Genomic DNA, 19,900 nt, shown 5'->3' with positions numbered 1-19,900 from the left:
TTTTGTACCATCACTCTCTCCTTCCTCTCCCCTTCCCCCTGCCTCCACTTCCTGCTGGCTTCACCTCGGCCCATCTCGGGAAGATCTGGGCCCCTCCGGCCCGCACCCATGCCCTAGGCAGCTCCAGAGCTCGGGGACCGGGGGCAGGGCCACTCGGGGAGGGGCAAACGGCGGCGCTCCCGCCCCCTCCACTCCCCCTCTCCCGCGCCGCCCGCAGCCTCTCGCCCGCGGCGGGAAGCGGGGACCAGTCCGGCGGAGTCTGGAGGCCGGGGGAGGCCGGCCGCAACTTCCCCAGTCCACCTTAAGAGGACGATGTAGCCCGCCCGCGGCGCCGGCCTCAGAAAAACAAGTTTGCGCAAAGTGGAGCGGGGAGCCGGGCCTCTGGGCAGCCCGGGCGGCGCGTCCACCGCCTTCCAGCCTCCCGGGGGCGCAGGTCCGGCCGGCGGGCGCGAGGGCGGAGGGAAGGGCCGCGCGGGCCGGGGGCTGCGCGCAGTCGGAGCCCGGGCTCTCGGCGTCCCGGTCCCGAGCCCGAGCGGGCGGCGGAGGCTGCGCGGCCGGGGACCCGCGCGGGGTGCTGGGCCCGGCGCTGCCCTCGCTGCCTCCGCGGGGCGCGCTGCGGGCGGGCGAGGAGGTGCCGCGGGGCCGGAGCCCGCAGCCTCCCGGCGGGCGGAGGGCGGCGGAGGGGGCCGGGCTCGGCGGTGGGCGCAGCGCGGGGACCGCGGCCGGGCGCGCGGCGGGCAGCCCGGGCGGGGCAGGTGGGCCGCGGCGGGGGCGGCTCTGCGCTCGGGCTCCGCGGCCGCGCTGCCCCGGCCCTGCGCTCGGCGCCGCTCTCCCGCGCGGTCGGCCCGGGTCCGCGCGCCTCCTCGCTCTCTCCTCGCTCTCTCCCTCGCTCTGCTCGCTCTCCTCTCTCTCTCCCTCTCTCTCCCTCGCTCTCCCTCGCTCTCCTTGCTCCCTCGCTCCCCCCGCTCGCCTCCCGGGTCTCCGGCTCCCCGCCCGGCTCCCCGGGGTCTGTCCCTCTCTCCCGTCGCCTGTCCCCGGCCGTCCCCGGCTTCCTTCCCCGCGCTCTCGGGCTCCGTCCCCTTCCCCGTCTCCCGATCTCTCCCGGGGGGCGGGGGGAGTCCCCGACCGTCGCGGCGGCGGCGGCTCCGAGCCGCTCCGGGCGCCCGATCCGGGGCGGGGGGCGGGGGAGGGGGAGCCTTAGTCATTTCCCCGCTCCAGCCCGCGCCGCCCGAGCGCGCACTCACGGCCGCTCTCCTTCCTCGCTCCGCAGCCGCGGCCCATGGAGCCCGCCGGCCCGGCCCCCGGCCGCCTCGGGCCGCTGCTCTGCCTGCTGCTCGCCGCGTCCTGCGCCTGGTCAGGTAAGCACCCCTACTCCCCACCGATTCCCGCCCGGAACCGCGGGCTCGGGCCTCGCAGACTGCCGCTGGGAGCCGCTCGGCTAACGTGCAGCAGTCCTAGGGGGAGAGATGCCTGTCACCAGGGTTACAGATGCAGAAACTGAGGCCCAGAGAGGGCCAACGACTTGCCCAAGGTCACACAGCCAAGGCTAGCCCCCAGGATAGAACTCTTTCTATAAAGGTCTGTTTCTATAGACAGTGACAGTGTGACACTGTGCTGGGCACTGGGACTTAGTGAAGACTCGGTTTACCCAGCCCCTGCCTAGTGCAAGGAGGACGGCAGGCTGTCAGTGGCTCTTAAGCAGGGTGGCTTTGCTCAGAGCTGTCTCTCTAGACTTAGGGCTTTCCACAGGTTTGACTTCAGAGTCCAGAGAGCCGGTGGGGGCAGAGACGCTGCCTGGAATGAAACAGGCTGTTGCAAATAGGAAAGAGTGAGTCCTCCCTCGGGTACGAAGAGTCGAACAGTGTCAGTGTGTATGCGGGAGTGGGGGTTGGCAGGAGCCAGGGAGGCCCTGGGGAGACTGCCTGCGATCTACTGATCTCTCCTGAAAACGCTGTGGATTGTCCCTGTGGTGGCAAAGCCTCCAGCTGGATACTCTCTCCTGGCTGCTCTCCGGCTCCCCCTCGCTCTGCCTTCCCCAGGCTTCCAGGCAGCTCCCGCAGTTCAGGTGTTCGGCGGGGCTGTTACCTGTGGCTCTGAGCATGTCTTTTTGTTGGCCTACATCAAACACCTGGCAGGCAGGCAGCAGGCAGCGGGCTGTGAGGGCTACTGTGTGTATTCGCCAAGGGGTGAGGTCACCGTTCAGGAGTCCTGCTTCTTAAAGGGGTTTTGCAAAAACAGGAGTCTCCTGGGAGGAGGTGAAGCTCCGAGCAATGGCGTTGGAGGAGTTGCGGAGGGAGGGGATGGGGGGGGTCTTGTCTTGTGGCCTCTGGAAGCTGTAGTGGACAGGGGTCTCTGCATCTGCCACCGTGAGCAGGGAGGTAAGGATGAGCTCAGTGTGCACCCCCCCCAACACACCCCACCCCTTTGCATTTGCCTGGAAACTGGTTACCATCTGATAGCACTGAGAAAAAGAGAACTAGCAGAGAGGGGGTGGAAGAGGGTGGGGGATGGACAGCAGCTTCTCTCTGCTCTGCATTTAGTTCCCCCTGAGCCCCAGCAGCCCACAAGGTGTCCCCCCACCCCCAGTTCTTCTTGGTCGCAGTGGGCTCCTTGCTGGGTGGACACGGAAGCTCTGATACGTTTCCTATCTTTCCTGTGAGTGGATCTCAGATCTTCTTCCTGCCCCAGCCAGCCATTTGTACCCTGCAAAAAAAAAGTCCTAGCCCTGCCCTGCGGTCCTCCTGGGCTGGGAAATGCACAAGTGCCTCTTGCAAGTGCCTCATTTTCATGAAGCCGGGAACTGGGTCCAAGTGAATTTCTAAATGTCTGTTCCAGGCCCTCTCAGACCAGGACCCTGTGGCTCATTCCCTGGCAAATGAGCAGTAACGCTGATTAACAAATGTTTAGGGGGACACCTGCCTCCGCTGGGGCCCTGGCCGGGAGTGCCAGCACCCTTCTTGTGATCACGTCTCCCCCCAACCCTTTGCCTATAAAAACAATCTATAAAATGGTAAAGATTGGGCCATAAAACTTCCGTTCCAATCCATTCAGCATCAATAGCCTGAAAAAGTGGAAGCAGCAGAGGGGCCCGGATTAACTTTGAAATAAATAAATCTTAGGAGGTAAGAATGAATGTCTCGGTTGAGGGTGGCAGCAAGGGATGGGGCAAGGCCACCGAGCTCGGGCCTCCCAGAATCCTTCACTCGGTTTTCTGGGGTTCTGGTGGCACCCTGGGCCCTGCTTTGAGGCTGGAGAGTGGGGCCTCAGGCCCTGCCACCCTTGTTTGGGGCAAGGGATTCGTGACAAAGCAGAAGAGGGACAGGATAGAAGGGCAGGAAGGTAGGAGTAGGCAGTTGTCCAATTTTCTAAGAAAATGGATTTGTTCGGGTGAGAAACTCAAATGTCAGGCCTAGGAAGGCAGCTGGAGATGGAAGGACGGCCCGTGTCTCGGGCAGGGTTGTCATTCTGGGAGGTGTCACATGATGGCCGTGGCTTCACATGATCCCTGTGCGGGGGGGGGGGGGGGGTCTGGTCATGTGGATCATCTTGGTTGGGGGAGGCAGGGGAAGAAGTTCCTACAAATCGCATTTGGCACAAATACCGCCAAAGGGCAATTGTAAAAAGGTGCCAGTGAAGTCCCCACCCTGGGTTCTCCCAGCCAACGTAGGGCCACTTCCTGACGACTACGCTGAGGGAGGTTGGGGACACCTGGGCAGGCTCCTTCTGGGGCCCCACGGCCCCACACTAGGCCTGTGGATACTTGCTGGACCTCATCTGGGCCTAGGGACCTCTGGGTCACTCTCAGGCAGACCTCCCAGGAGCTCCCTCACTTTAGCCTGGAGCAGGCCAAGCTGAGTTGGGATTCAGGCTTTGGGGATAGCTGGACCCCCCACGGAGCCTCTGACCCTGGGGTGGAAGGTGGCCTGTTGGTGGCTCCAGTGTACTTTCCTGAGTGATGAAGTCAATCTCACTTCCTCTTTCACAGAAAAATAAGGGGGTGGGAGCCTGACTCCAACTTGCCCAGGCTGTCGGAGGTCCTTTAAAGCCGTGGTGTACTCTGGGTACTTTCGAGCCATTAATTATTTCTTTGCTAGCCCCACGGAGACTCATGGTGTGATTCATCAGTCAGCACCGATGAGTCCTGATGTGAACCAGGGGTTGGGAGAGGGAGGAGGCACCATGTTTATTAAGCACTCAGCAGCGTCCCGCTGAGTGTTTTATCTGCACGATCTCATTCATCAGGGATGCCCGGGGTTGGCATTTATCCCCATTGTACAGATGAGGAAAATCAAGTCCCAGACTGGGGGAATAAGTGGTCCCAGGAGTAAGAGGGGAGGGAGCCAGGAGTTTGAGCGCGTGGAAGAGATTAAATGTCTTACTCAGGATTCCTTGGTCCAAGACGGAAAGGGTGAGACTCATCCCCTCCTGACTTAGGGGGAGAGTCACAGAAAGGTTTTCCACTGAGTCACACACTTGTGCTTCCCGAGAGCCTGCTGTCAGCCCCTTGGCCCTCACAGATGACAGCACCCCGAGAGTGATGTGGCCCCGCCAGGAGCCCCCCATCTGGGCTGCCGAGCTCTGGAGCCCCCAGGGCTGGATGTTCCTCCCTGCATCTTCCTGGTGCCCTTTGTGACAGATGGCGAGGGGGTGTGCGAGAGGAAGGGAGTCTAAAAGTGTTGTGCGGATCCCACACGCTCGCGCGCCGCTTCCAATGGCTCCGTGCGACAGGTTACTTTCTAATTTGTAGTCTTGGACTCACGGAAGGTCCCTACCCCCTCTCTGTTGAAATGTGCTCAGATTTCTGTCCTGTCAACACGGCGCCCATCATGTCACTCCCAGCTCAGAACCTCGAGCTGCTGGTCCAAGTTTTCTGAAAAAAAACAAAAACAAAAACAGAAAGCAGCAGCAGGGCCCTGACAGGACTCGTTTCTGGCCACGTGTTTCCAACAGCCTGACCCTTGAGCTGCTGCAAAATAACAGGCTGACTCTCTGCCCAGAGCCCCGCTGGCTCCTGAAGCCCTAAACGCCAGCAGCACCTGAAAGAGCTCGCCCTGGGGAATCCCAAGTGGGACCACTTCTGCCCCTGTGCTGGCCACGGTGTGGGCAGGGTGCATTGGATTTGCTCACCCATCACCCTGTGGTCTAGCCCAGAGCAAAGCCACACCCCGCCTGACCCTCACCTCTGCTCTACTCATGCTGTTCCTGCCATCAAAACTGCCCATGAGAGCCAGCGTGGTGGCACACACCTGTAATCCCTGTGGCTCAGGAGGCTGAGGCAGGAGGATCTCAAGTTCAAAGCCAGTCTCAGCACAAGCAAGGCACTAAGCAACTCAGTGAGACCCTGTCTCTAGATAAAATACAAAATAGGGCTGGGGATGGGGCTCAGTGGTTGGGTGCCCCTGAGTTCAATCCCTGGCACCCTCCTGCAAAAGAAGCCCCTTCCCAAACCAGGCTCAGTGGCGCTCCCCTGTCATCCCAGCAACTCAGGAGGCTGAGGCAAGAGGATCACAAGTTCAAAGCCAGCTTCGGCAACTTAGCAAGGCCCTAAGCAACTCAGTGAGACCCTGTCTCTAAATAAAATATAAAGAGGGCTGAGGATGCAGCTCAGTGGTTAAACGCACCTGGGGTCCATCCCTGGTACCAAATAAAAAGCCCCTATTCGGACTTCTTCCTCCCCTGAGCCTCCCCTCACCAACCCCCTGGATTTGCATCTGAGGCTCCTCACTATTTTCTCCTTGATCTGGGACCCCTGCCTGCACCTAAACCTCAGGCCTGCTTCTCCAACCTTGGCCGCCAGGAAGCCTCTGCCTGTCTCCCTGGTCTGGAGCTCAGACCCCCGCTTCAGTCCCAGCCTTGCTAAGGACTTGGGCCTCAGTTTTCTCACCTGTAAAATAGGGATGGGTTAACAGCTGTAGCTCAGGAACCAAGTCGGCTGATGCTCTTGGGTTGCTTCGAGGGTGCCTGGGAGGGCAGTGCTCTGCGTTTCCTTCGTGGCTCTTTCTGCTTGGATCTCGTCTGTAAAACTGAAGCTGCTCTCTGAAGCATGCAGCAGGCCTGTGGCCCATGGTGGGGACTCAGACAACAGCAAGAGGGCTCAGTGAGTGAACCGCAGTGTGGGTCGCCAGGCTGAGGGGGGACAGACAGGTTGAGCCAAACCTACCTGCGTGTTCCTGAGACCGGGCGCAGTGGCACGGGCCAGCCTCTAGGTGTCTCTGGCAGGACACGCAGGGCTGCAGCAGCTGATTCCCAGGCCTGGAGAGCGGGAGGGGCCAAGAGGGCCGGGCACCAGCCTCGCCCCACACCCCATTGTGCCCAGAGCAGAGAAAAAGGGACTGGCCCAGCTCACAGGGCAGCTCTGTGGCCAGCCCCGGGTGGGGTGCCAGGCCTCCTGTGGCCTAGGCCAAGACTTTTGAAAACTGGGCTGTGCTGGAAGTTTCCACTGTGAAAGCCAGAAACCCGACAGGATCCTGAATTCTGTGAGAAAATTCTAAAGTCATCATAATAGGAAACATCATTTCCAGACCGACACTGGGCTCAGCACTGGCAGTGTGTGGTCCCAGTTGTCCCTGCAGCTCCCCTGGGTGGTGTGCATCATTATCATCTGACCCATTTGATTAGTGAGGGAATGGAGGCTCAGAGAGGTGGAGCACCTTGCCCAAGGCCACACAGCATCAGAATCAGATGGCCACCTGGGGCAGCCTAACCACAGGACCTGTGCTGTGAGCCGTCCTGTCGTTCTTTAGATACTGTTTAGCCTTACTTGGCTAATGGCAAAACTGAGGCCCGGGAGCTGGTGTCCTGCTCTCTCAGGGCTACACTTGATGTCCCTCCATCAGCATATCATCTGGGAGGTGGGGGCAGCAGGTGTTCCCAAGACGTGTTTCCGTTCCGGTGCTGGAGGGGGAAGCAGCTATTTTGACAGCTGAGGCTGCTTTCCTGTTCGCTTCGGGCGTTCCTGGGTAGGTCTTCTGTGCAGGGCGGACGGTCCTGCCAGGTGTCTTGCCAGTCCCTGGGTCCAGGGAGATGATGGAAACAGCTGAGCTGGGAGTGGGGCGGCTGTGGAGCTGGTTCTTTGTGTCTCTGCGGTTTCCTGAGCCCATCCATCTGGGGGCGCAGGGTGTTAGCTGCCGCTGGTGGGCACTGCAGGCCGAGCGAGGGCAGGTGCTGGGATGGGAGGGACATGGGACCATAGGGGAGTCATAGGCCCCCAGCCACAGAGACTGCTGAAGCCAGTGGGCGGTGAGGCCCGGGCACTCCCAGCTCCCCATCTTCAGTGTCCTCCAGAAATGGGAGCCCGTGGGGGAGGAAGGACTTAGCACATGGGTGGTGGACACACGCTGACCCCTGAGCCCCCTATCGTTTATTTTGAAAAATTCCAAACCTATGAAAATGAGAAGGAAGGAGCCCCGAGTCGGCACCGCCCCCTCTCCCAGGCCTGGGCACCTGCCCCTTCCTTTGTTGGGGGGTGCTGTAAAGAGATGACGGACGTCAGCATCACGCGTCCCCCCACCACTGTGAACCCTGCTGGGCGTCTCCACGGGGGCACGTGGTCTTGTCCTCACAGTGAGCCAAAACGCATGGGGCCCTCCTACCCCATGTGCAGATAAGGAAACTGAGGCTCCCCAGAGCCAAGCTGAGCCCTCCCAAGGCCACACAGATCAGAGCCAGGTCCACCCCCCTTCACTCCTAACCACGTGGCTCTGCTTATTGGGGCCATTTCAATTATAAATATTCATCCAACACGTTCCCGAGCATACGCTTCGTGCAGGATGTTCTGCATCTACTGTGTGCTCCAGGTGCACAGGGACACAGCTGTGAGCAAGACAGAAATGCCTGCTCTCAGTCGGCCACGGTGGCCCACGCCTGTCATCCCAGAGGCTCAGGAGGCTGAGGCAGGAGGATAGCGAGTTCAAAGCCAGCCTCAGCAACTTAGCAGGGCAGGCCCTAAGCAATTCAGCAAGACCCTGTCTCTAAATAAACTATTTTTAAAAAGGGCTGGGGATGTTTCTCAGTGGTTAAGCACCCTCAGGGTCAATCTCCAGTACCAAAGAGAAAAAGAAAAAGAAATACCTGCCGTCAGCTCCCTGACGTCCCAGCAAGGATGAAAACATAAACCCAAGTAAACATTGATGTCGGGCAGAGAGACGAGGTGAGAAGGAAAGTGAAGCAGGAAAGGAACTAGAGAGGGTTGGGTGGAGATGAGGGAAGGCCTCTCTGAGGAGCACAGATCTGGTGAACTGAGGGAGCGGCCATGGGACTACCAGGGAGGACCCTTCCATGCAGAGGAACAGCAGGTCCAAAGGCCCTGGGGTCGGAATGAGCCTGCTCTGGTCCAGGAATGGCCTGGAGACCAGTGTACACAGAGTGGGAGGGGACAGGGAAGGGGAGGTAGCAGAGGTCAGCCAGGACCTGGCCTTTGTGTCCTTCAGTTTTCTGCTGCCATCTAACCTCCTCAGATGCCCTTCCCAGCGACCCCGTTCTCAAAGGGTTCCCGTGTGCTTCTCTGTCACTGTGCCGACCTTACTGATGTCCCAGTGCTCGAGCCGTCTCCCTCACCAGGATCTGAGCTGCCTGAGAGTGGGAACCGGGGCTGCTTCATTCCCTACGGGGCCTTAGCACAGGCCTGGCCACCGGGTGGATCCATGTTGGTTACATGGAGGACAAGGAGGGACAGAGAGAGAAGGCTGAGGTGCAGGGGGCTGAGCAGCAGGGCCGGGCCTCACCGCTACACGGGGACCTCTGTGGCCAGGGCCGGACCTGCCCGCTGTCGTTCTGAAATATCAGGAAGCACAAAGTACCTCAGAGCTGGGTGGGAGAGGGGCCCGCGGTCAGGCAGCCTCGGGAGCACAGCGAAGTCCCAGCAGCGGAGCCACTGCCCACCTGAGAGAGGGGAGGAGCAGCAGACACTGAGGGCCATGGCGCTGGCCCAGGGAGGGCTGCGCGCTCTCAACCGGGCTTTGGCTGGGGTCCCCCGTGAGAGTCGGCGTCCCGTGAGAGTCACCATCCACGAGACGGTCAGGGGGAGGAAGTGGTTTGGCCGGACAGAGGTGAAGTCAGTTGCCTTGGTGGCCCGTGACCTTGACTGAGGGTTGTGGCGCCCCAAGACGCAGTGGGTGCTCTGTGGAGTGGGCTGGGGAGCTCTGAGGCATTCCTACTGCCCGGTCGTGGTATCATCATTTATCGTCTGGGGTCAAGAGTAGATGGAGTCCTACTCCGTCACTCACCCCCAGAGCCTGAAACCCACGACCCTGCCCTCCGGGCCTCCGTTTCCCTTGTGTGAAGCGGGCCTGGCTGGTTGCTCCCCTACAGGTCTCCCCCAGCTGCTCTGTGCTGGTTTTCATCCACACCACTTCTTTCCTACCTCAGGGCCTTTGCACTTGCCGTCTGGGCCAGGGAAACCTTCCCGGGCCTTTACTTCCTTCAGGTTTCTGCTCCCATCTAGTCTCCTCTCTAAGCTCCTTCTCAGGAGGAGAGGCTGTGCAGGGGGCACCCATGTTGGGGCCCATCCTGAGTCAACGCAGCCTGTGCCTCTTCCTGGCTGTGTGCTCTGGAGCAAGCACCTTCCCCACTCTGAGCCCCAGTATCCCCATCTGCAAAACGGAAAGGCTGCCACTGCGTCCTCCTGCGCAGGGACTAGGGGGGGTTAAGGGAACTAAGAGCCACGGAGAGTGCTCCTGCGAGCTGCAGAGAGCTCTATAAAAGGAATCAGTGCACAGTGTCAGCTGGGGGGGATCCCGTCCAGAGACCGTCTGCCTCGGCAGCAGAACCTTGGCAAATGTCGCTTCATAAATGTGTGTGGCCTTTAAGGGGCCCTTTGCCTCAGCGGGAAACGTGGCAGCCTGCGTGGGCAGAGGCCTCAGCTGCGGGGACCCGTCCTCCCAGGGAGAAGCCAGGCCCGTGGGCTCCCAGGTTTCAACCCTGCCTCTGCCACTTGCCTGGCTTCTGGGCCTCAGCTTCCTCATCTGGAGGAAGGGGATGGTGATGAGAGTACCCATGGGACAGTGTGAGATGACTTGAGGGCTTCTTGTCACCTGGCCTGATTCCACCATTGCCGTGAGAGCCTGCCCGCGGCCCCAAGGCCTGGCTCAGAGCCAAGGTGGGGCCTGGAACAGGGAAGACACGCTGGGTCCTCGGCCTCCCCGGGCCTCCCCGCGCCTCCCCGGGCCTCTCTGCCTCTGCAGAGCAGGGAGGTAGGAACAAGTTCTCAGGTTGCCAAGGCGCCAGGCCCAGCGCATGGTGACCTCCGTGCACTCCCCCAGCCTCTCCTGGTGTCCTCCAAGGCCTTCCAGAGTTCAAAGGGCAGATATAGGGTGTGCCTGTCACAGCTCCTTCCCTGCCGCTGGGCAAACAGGGTCCCAGTGCAACCCTGCTCAGGGCCGGGTAGAGCCAGCTGCTCCTCAGGGCCTCGGACCCTCCTTGCTGACCGTGTCCCAGCCAGCCCCCGACCCAGGCAGAGGGGCCTCGCACATGACGGTAAGGCAGAGCCGGTTCTGCCTGGGGAGGATCCCAGCCCCTGGGGCCTCTGGATGAGGTATCGGTCATGCCTTCCTCTCCAAATGCCCAGCCGCAGGGCAGCCGCCAGCCCTGAGTGCTGACCTGTGTCTGGTGCTGAGCTCCTTACACAGGCCAGCCCGGTTCACTCTGAGCACAGTCCTAGTGTTCACCATCATCACCATTGTCATCATCACCGTCGTCACCATCACCGTCATCGTCGTCATTGACCCCTTTCTACGGATGAGGAGGAACCAGAGGTCCACATGGGTTAGGACATTTCCTGGGGTCACATAGATAGGAGGGTGAGAATCCAGACCAAAACCTTCCTTCAAACAAATGCCAGGCCCTGGGCTAAGCCTGTGGGACAAAACTAAGTCCCTGCTCCCAAAGGACTCAGAGGTCGAGGGTAGGGAGACGGAGACTTAGAAAATTAGATGACTGTGCAATATGTTGGGCAGAGAAATAAAGTGAAGCAAGAGGCATCAAGGATATTAGTGTTTCATACCATGTGACCAGGGAAGGCCTCTTAGATCAGTGGCAAGGGGACCAGACATATAGATATCTAGGGGAGGAAAATACAAGGAAGAGGTGATGGCAGGTGCAAAGGCCCTGTGGTGGGCAGGGGAGGAGGTGAGTGGCATAATTGAGAAAGAGTAAGGCTCTCCTATGAGGATTCTGGGTCTCACTCTGAGTGCAGCAGGGGCCTTAAGAGGGAAAAGGACGGATGTCACCTGACTCAAGCTTCAGAGGCTCCCCTGGCAGCAGAGGAAATGTGGGTTATAGAGAGGGGAGTGGAGGCAGGGAGGCCACTGCCACAAGGATCCAGGTGAGTGATGACTGGGCAGTGAGGTGGTGGAAGGAGGCCAGAGTCTGGGTTTGTAGTGCCAGAAGCTGAGCCAGGCAGAGTCTACTATTAGGCTGGAGGGAGGAGCCACGGCGTGTGGAATTCCCGCCCAGCCTCTTCTGACCGCTGAGCATGTCTCCTGGGAGGGCGAGGGCAACCCCATCCAAAGGTGAGGAAGTGGTGGCTTAGACAAGAGCCACTTGGACAAGTGCCCCAGGAGGGATGACGCACCCGGGCCTTCTGGCCCCAGAGCCCACACTCGGCACCATGTGTCTTGGTACCTTGGCGTTGGCTGCCTCCTGGAGGGCCGCCAGGACGCGTCAGGGGCCAGTCCTCAGAGCTGCCCACAGTGCAGGTGAGGAGGGAGCCTCCCTGCCACCAGGCCACACGTCCCCGTGAGAGCTGCCTCGGTGCAGCTGTGGGGTCCACCACAGTGCATGGGGCATCTCCACCCAGGGTGCCAGCCTGCTCTTCAGATGGGAAACCGGAGCCACCTTCAGGGTGCCAGGCTAGCCCAGCCCCAGGTTAGCCCAGGCCCAGGCTACCCACATCTCCACTTGCCAGGTGGCACATCCCACAGACTCTTCCCTGACCCCCAGGCTGTGCAGGGCCCTTGTCTCACCTCTGCCTCTGCTCACCCCAGCCCTAACCCCTGGAGTCCGTCCCCCACCCCGCCTCTGTCAACCTCCAAGACCTGGCTCAGGGGCCTCGGCCTCCAGGAAGTCTCCCAGATCCTTCCCCACTTCCGGGGCCCCTCTGCAGGCCTCCTCTGGACACGGATTGCGGATGCGTGGTCATTCCCGTGTCCAGGACTGCCCACCCACAGACTTGGCCGCTGTCAGGAGCAGGGCCTGGCCTACTGCCCTACCCCGGGACATGGAGGACGCGGCCTGGCTGCAGACTGGGGCTGGAGGGGTGAAGGGATGGTCCCACCTCCAGAGGCCAGGCAGCGGGGAGCCTGAGCTGGCCGCCTAGCTACGGAGTCCACGCCGCCATGCACGGGCAGCCCCTCTGAGCCCTGGCCCCTTTTGCCACCATGCCTGGCCGTGCTCTCCAGCGGGGACCCACACGCACCAGGGAGGCTCAGCACCTCTTCAGGGCGGGGCCTGGGCCACGCCCCGCAAGCCCCGCCCCAGGGAGCTGTGATGGACAGGGAGGGCCCTGGCGCCCCTGCTCCCCCACAGCCTGGGAAGAAACTCACCTGTGCCAGGTGTGTTCCCAGCTGGCCACACTCACAAACGCGCGTGCACAGATACACAGGGCGCACACCTGCCACACTCACCCCGCCGCCCACGCCACACCCACACGCGTGCCGCCGCGGTGGCCCCTTCTCTGCGCACGTGCGGACACGTGCCCAGCGGCTCTCACCTCCTGCACAGCCTCCACCCTCCCCGCACCAGGCCGCCACCATGCCCCGCCACCCCCGTGCCAGTGTCCAGGAGCCCCTGGACACACAGCCCTGCTGCCCTCGGCACGGCCCTGCGCACGCGCGTCTTCCACACTCATGCGCTCACACTCCCTTGGCCCACCCTTGAGTGTGTGTGTGAGGGGTGCTGGTGCTCTGCACACTCACGCACAGGTACACACACACCTGCCTTGTCGTGTGGGCCCTCTCATGCACACTCATTTCCACACATCCTTTTGCACGCTCCTGCACCTCGCACTCTCACAACCATTAAATCACAACCGAAGGGCGCAGAGGTGACATCGGGTGAGGTGCCAGTGCATGGGTGATAACCGCAGCCCTGAGATAAAGCCCTGGTGGTCGGGGAAGGGGGAGGCCAGGCTGCCTCTGCTGTGGGGACCATGGTGTCATTCAAGGCCTCTTGGGTCATTGAGCTCCAGCCAGAGCCTCCTTGAGTTGGTGGGAGGGTTTGTCACTAGCTCATCCTGCGGTCCCCGCTGTGGTGGCCCAGAGCTTGTGGGGGACAGGCCAGCCTCCCTGCAGGTGCCTGCCTGAGCAAGCAGCTGCTCAGAAGTGAGCACGTCAGTTGTGGTCCTTTGGCCAACGGGGCTGGGGAATCACGGGGTGTCTCATGGCCCTGCCTCCCTCCGCACGGGCGTCGGCTCTAGTTAATTTCTCATCCATGCTTTTTTTTTTTTTTTTTTCCACTTCTAAAAATTGTTTTCAACCTTTCTCAACCTCAAACACCACCTGAGCACTGTTTTAAGAAGAAAAGTCACCTGTGTGTCTCCAAGCCCTGTGGTCAACGCTCAGCCCCACCCCGGCGCACCTCTGGCATTGGCCACAGTGGTCCAGCCCTCTGTGGCCAACTGAGGAGGAGAAAGGAGGCAGGGTGGTGGGGCCGTGGTCACAGGGAGCAGTGGCCAGCCGTGGTCACAGGGATCAGTGGCCAGCAGAGCCACCTGTCCAGGGCATTGAGGTCTATTTCCAATGTTGTCACCTGTCCTTACCACAAGTGTCAAGCTCTGGGTGGCCAGGGGCACGTGCGCCATCCACAGCCGGGGGCTCAGGGTCTAGGAAACGGGTCCTACCACCAGGCCACTCCTCTTACAGCCACGTGTGCTCCTCTTACAGCCATGTGCCCCACCCTGGGGAAGTTACTTCTCCCCTTAGAAAACTTACTCACAGCCTCTGCATCAACACTTGAATTTTTTACAAAAAGCATTCAGTGATCACTGCAAACAAAACAAAACAAAGACCCAAAGCTTTAAGATATTCAATATATTATTTACTATAAAGTAACAGTAAAATGTTCCCACTTCAACCCACACCCGGCCTCTTTTCCCAGGTGTACCACACCCCAACATGGGGTGTTTACCTAGTATTCAAGACCTCTCTCTCTCTCTAGACATGCAATTGATCACCTGCAAATATTTATTGAGCACATACTCAGGCACAGTCATCAGGAGCCAGGGCCATAGTGGTGAGCAAAAGGACAAAATCCCCCGAGGGCAGATTCATTCAGACAACAAACACACAATGTAACAAGCAAATTACATGCATGGATTTCTTTAAACAAATGAGATACTATATATATTCTGTGTGTGTTATGTTTGTTTTGAGGTACTGCAGATGGAATCCAGGGCCTCCTGCAGGATAGGCAAGAGCTTTACCACGGACCTATACCCCCAAGATTTTATTATATTTAATAAAATATAACATTAATATAAAATATTTAATAAAATTAGATTACCTAAAAATATAAATATAATTTTATTACACTTAATAAGATTATATATTATATAATTTATATATAGTTTATATTACATATAAATTGAAGATTGAACCTAGAAATTCTACCACCGAGCTACATTCTCAGTTCCCCACCGCCCTGCTTTTTTTTTGTTTTTGTTTTTTTTAATTTGAAACATGGTCTTGCTAAGTTGCCCAGGTTTCCCTGAAACTTGGGATCCTCCTGCCTCAGCCTCCTGAGTAGCTGGGATTACAGGTGTGCGCCAAGCACCTGTATTCTTTAATGTATTCTTTAATGTTCATTTGATTTAGAAAAAATCTTAAAAATATCCAAAGTAGAAGTCGGGGTGGGGGGCGGAGAGAGAAAACCCCCATCAGTTTTAGAGTCACGATCCAGAGAGAGTAGCCTTTTATAGCTTTGGATAGTAACTTGGAGTTGTTCATAAATAGTTTCATTTTATTTTACAAATTTGCAATCATACTGAGAGCACAGGTTTCCTTCATCTCTTGCACAAGTAATGCAAACAAAAAAACAGACACAAACCAACTCCTGTGTAAATTACTCCAATTACTCAAATTAATAACCCGTTAGTTAATCCTCAATGTCCCCACCCCACCCCACCCACCCAAAAAAACTTGTAGTGTGGGACCACTCTGACCTGTGGCACATTTTTGTGGCATTTCTATACTGTTTTCATGGCTGTGCCCTTGGCCGTCACATGGATTGACTGCAGTGGGGTCAACCAGCCTCTTTCCCTTGGATATTAGGATAGTCCCAATTTTTCATTTTTTTAAGGACACTTAAATGAACAAACCAAAAAGTCTGCACATACCCTGAGCTCTCTGAAGGTATGATTTCCATTCACTCCTACTTTAACTACTCTACATCAAAATGTTGATTGCAGTTCTTTGATGGTATTATATGAGATTATTTTGTTTTTATACTTTTTTGTTTCCTCTAAATGCTTTGCAATGAGCAGGTTTTATTTGCATAACCGCAGTGTTATTTAAAATTAGGCCATGAAAACTGCCCGTGTGACTACAGTTTTCATGGTAACTTTACTGCTGCCTGGATTTCCACGAAGGGGTAGGCCCTCGTGCACTGGGCCATCCCTATCATTGGTTGGTTTTCTAACTTCTTCTAGATCTTTCTGGAGGCGACCCTCTCCGTATCTGAGGTGATGTCCCTGGTGGACAGTTCCCACAGTTCTGGTCCATGCTGCCAAACTGCTTTCTGCAGAGGGCCTTCCAATTCCCCCTCCCACCAGCAGCGACTGGCTGTGCCTGCCCAGCACCCCCTCTCCCTGAGACTGCCCGGGGCCCCTGAATAGTCTCACCCTGCCAGGAGGGCCAGGGAGAGCGGGAAAGGGTTTTGTCAGCCACACCAGCGTGATGACCCCAGGCCTGGACCACGGGAGCGATTCTTAACAAGCTCAGTTCCCAGAACAGAACCTGCAGAGAAAGAAAAAAGACAGCGAGCAAGATGGGGGGGGGCTCTCTTTGGAAGAAACACACATACCCAGATTAAAATAATATTTGGCACTTACGTCGCACTTTTAAAATTCTTCAAACGCTTTATAAACACTAGCTAATTAATTAAGCTGCCTAAATCTGGCTGCAGTTCGTGGAGAGAGCTCAAGAGGATCTAAAAAAAAAAGGGGGGGAGCCAGCCCTACCCAACTCCAGATTTTATTGTCGCCTGCCCGGGTGTGATGATGGCCTCCGGTGCACAGAATAGCCCTGCTCCTGGGAGCCCGCTGCCGGGTGCCGGAGCGCCTCCCCAGCGCAGCACCCTGGCCCGTCGCTGACCCAAACCCGGGGCGCTGATACTAATAAGGGTGATAATCACCGAGAGCCGCGGCCCAGGTCCCCCACCACCTAGAGATGCCAATATTAGCTCCACTTCACAGATGAAGAAGGAGGCTCCGAGAGGAGATTTGTCTGGATCCCGGAGCAAATAGAACCCCCTCCCTCCTCCACTAGTCAATGTGTTCAGTCAACATATCCTTAGTGACAACCCAGGGTGTGCCAGATCCCGTTCTAGGCAGGAGGTTGAAAGCCGTCCCTTGTGGATCCAACATCCTAGTGGGGGGCAATAGAACAATCCAGACGAAATCAAATATATAAATAATGCAGCTTGGTGATAATAATAGGAATAGGAACTAAAATTTAAGCAGCACATGTGTGGCAGGTGTTTATGTGTAGCTCTGTCACAGTCCTCATGACTGACTGTCCCCAAGGTGGATGCTGGTACCTGGCTTGGTAGATGATGGCATGTGGGTCCCAGAAGGTGGGGCAGAGCCAACCCAGGCCTGTGGCCCCAGCACAGAGTAGCCATTTCTGGTTGGGCTGGTCTCCCGGTGTTCGAGTGCAGACCCCCGGGGAGCGTCACTGGCTGAGTGCTCTGGGCAGGGGCTGGTGTTGCCTCTGGGGACTCCAGGTGACTTCCTGTCTCCAGGCCTTGAGTGGCCTATACCTCCTGTGCCTCTCATATGCCTCCCACTATTGGGCTGGCTGACGCTGGCCGGCCCCTGTCCCCTACAGGCTCTGCTTTCCTCCCTGGTGCCATGAGAATCAGGCCGTGCTCAGGCTGGCCCTGGAGCCTCAAGGGCGAGCCCTGGCAGGGAGGGGAAGTGACGCAGGATGATGGACAGATGGTGACAGACCTGCTTTCAGGCCCTGGGCTTGACGGGGCCCATGGACCTCCCCATAGACTCTTTCCCCCTGCCAGTGAGGCAGTGCCAGCTCCTGGGCCTGTGGGCACATTCACAGAGTCTCTCTCCTGCCCACCCAGACCTGGAGGGGCTACTCAGAGTCTGCAGCCCTGTTTGGTGGACAAGGTCCCATCAAGGTCAGTGGAGAGCCCAGCGGGGAGCCAGATCACTCATCCCACCGTGTCGCAGGCTGCGGCTCCTGTCTCGTCTTTCCCTTTTCCAGCTCCCTCTCCGACTTGTCTCTCTGTATCTCTGTCTCTGTGTATACAGTTGTCTCTCCAAATCCTCAGGTTCCACATGACACATTCACCCACAGTTAGGCCTACCATGGCTGCATCTGTTCTGAACACAGGCGTTTTTCCTGCCATTATTCCCTACACAATGCAGCCTAACAACTATGTACATTGTGTTAGGCATCACACTCCTGCACTGCGTAATGACATTTCACTTGATAGCCAACCACACTTACAACCGTACACACACCACCTAGCCTAGGTGTGTGGTCGGGTTTATTGAATCTAGGTGTGGGTGAGTACGCCATACTGTTTGCGCAGTGACCAAACTTCCCAATAACCTGTCCCTGTCGTTAAGCGACACTTGGCTGTCGGTAATCCAGATGATGCACAGTACACACAGGATTGCAGACGTCATGCAAATACGTCATCATTTATAAAAGGGACTTGAGCATCCTTGGGTCTGGGTATCCAGGAAGGGTCTTGGAACTGTCCCCACAGGTTCCGAGGGATGGCTTGTGTGTTTCTCCCACTCTTCATGGTCCTTCTCCCCTGCCCACCTCCACCTTGTTCAGAACTGGGGGACTGAGGAGTCACCCTCTCTTCCCTTGGAGCCTGGGCATCTGCAGCCCCCAGGCATCTTCTGGGCTGTGTCCTTCCTCTGCACTGCCCCCCAGGCTCTCTGCGGGGTCTCTGTCTCACATGCTCCAGGGTCTCCAACTAGAAGCCCAGGCCTCTCCCACCGCTGATCCTGAGACTCCTTCCAGTTGCCCAACCTGGATCCCTTGAGGCCTGGACTGGGTCCCACTCCTGGGAGCCCCCATCATCCAGCTCAGGACTGGCCTGAGCGGCAGTAGTGAGGGCTGGTGATGTGAAGTTTGAATAGCAACCCCACCCTGCATCCACTGTTGTCTAAAAATGACTTTCCCTGTGCCCAGCCCAGTGCTAAGGGGCTCCTTTTGGGGGAATCTCATTTTCTTTGCAAATAAAGCAGAGGACTGGGGGTGTTCTACCTATTTTTGTGGATAAGGAAACTAAAACCTGATGGATAAGCCAGGATCACTTGTGATAAGGGGCGCACCACATTTCAAACCGGGTCTGTTGACTCCAAAGCCCAGATGCTCCTTTTGGCCACTGTCCCTGGTCTCTGCTGGCCCGGTCCTCCTGGACAGCCTCAGGATGGACTCATAGTGATTCTTTTACAGCTGAGGAAGGCAGCGCTAAGAGCCGGAAAGGGCCCTGCCCAAGCCTAGGGTGGCACTCGGCAACTGGGTCTTTTCAGTTGCCCGAGTGATGGACCCAGGTGACATGGGGACACCACTGGGCCAGGACTCCAGCCCACGTGCTCCTACTTCACCAATTCCCAGGTTGTTATGTGCAGCTCCCCAGTGCAAGGTCGTTGTCCCGGTTGAGCTGGAAACAATCTAAGGCCTTGCAAAGTCAGTCCACACACTCCAGGTGGCCTCCTCCTCTGTGCCTTCTCGCATGCTATACCCTCGGCAGGGACCCCCAGGGCTCACATCTTTATGGACAATTCAGATTTTAATTTCAGAGTCCAGCTAGACGCTGCTCTTTCACAGAGGGCCCAGACCTCACACCCTGCCCTGCCACGCAACTTAGCACTCTGAGCCTCAGTTTCCTCGTTTGTATCCCAGTCACAAAGAGCAGGTCCATGAGAGGGTTAAATGTGGTCCCATGTGCCTTCTGCTGAGCTCAAGTTTCTCTTGAGATGTGCATCAGGGAAATTTGCTGTTGAGAAAACACACAGGGATCCCCCAGGATGAACAGTGACCACCCTGTGTCTCCCCCCAGGAGCGGCCCCACAGGACCTGCAGGTGATCCAGCCTGAGAAGTCAGTGTCTGTCGCTGCTGGAGAGTCGGCCACTCTGCACTGCTCTGTGACCTCCCTGCTCCCCGTGGGGCCCGTGCATTGGTTTAAGGGGGCAGGGCCAGGCCGGGAGTTGATCTACAACACCAAGGAAGGCCACTTCCCCCGAGTCACAAATCTCTCAGATACCACAAAGAGGGACAACAAGGACTTTTCCATCCGCATCAGTAATGTCACCCCAGCAGACGCCGGCACCTACTACTGTGTGAAATTACAGAAATCGACCCCTCATGATAAGGAGCTTCAGTCTGGACCAGGCACCGAGTTGTCTGTGCGAGGTGAGTGCAGCTGCCTCCTCCTCCCTGGGGTGGGACAGGAGGTCAGGGGTCACACCCTCCACCCTGGGGGCCACAGCTGAGAAGCAGGAGCAGCACTAGGTCCTCATGTCATGACGTGCTGTCACCCCTTCTGCAGGTCAGGGAGGCAGAGGCCTGTGGAGGCCGTGCTATTTGGTCCAGGCTCCAGGGCTGGTAAATGGGGGGCATCTGCAACCCTCACCTGCCTGCTCCACAGCCCTGACCTTTTCCAGTCTGGCCCAGCCCTGTGGCTCCCCAGCTGAGGGCTCTGAGG

At 57.9% G+C, this 19,900-nt stretch overlaps 1 protein-coding gene across 2 annotated transcripts in view; it reads left to right on the top strand.

Moving 5' to 3' along the window:
* Positions 1 to 225: 225 nt before the first annotated feature.
* The window catches only part of LOC114107026 (tyrosine-protein phosphatase non-receptor type substrate 1-like), a 41,531-nt gene continuing 21,856 nt past the window's right edge, over positions 226 to 19,900 (top strand). The window contains exons 1-3 of one of the 2 annotated variants that reach the window (XM_027954313.2): positions 226 to 433; positions 1,271 to 1,358; positions 19,255 to 19,608. In XM_027954313.2, coding sequence (XP_027810114.2) covers positions 1,280 to 1,358; positions 19,255 to 19,608 — 433 coding nt within the window. In that variant the 5' untranslated portion in view covers positions 226 to 433; positions 1,271 to 1,279. The remainder of the gene's footprint in view (positions 434 to 1,270; positions 1,359 to 19,254; positions 19,609 to 19,900) is intronic. The other variant, XM_027954322.2, reaches the window with a different exon arrangement.

This window comes from Marmota flaviventris, chromosome 2, assembly GCF_047511675.1.
Source record: "Marmota flaviventris isolate mMarFla1 chromosome 2, mMarFla1.hap1, whole genome shotgun sequence".
NCBI lineage: Eukaryota > Metazoa > Chordata > Mammalia > Rodentia > Sciuridae > Marmota > Marmota flaviventris.
Note: the sequence above shows the minus strand (reverse complement) of the source record. Positions and strands in the feature narration are given on the sequence as shown.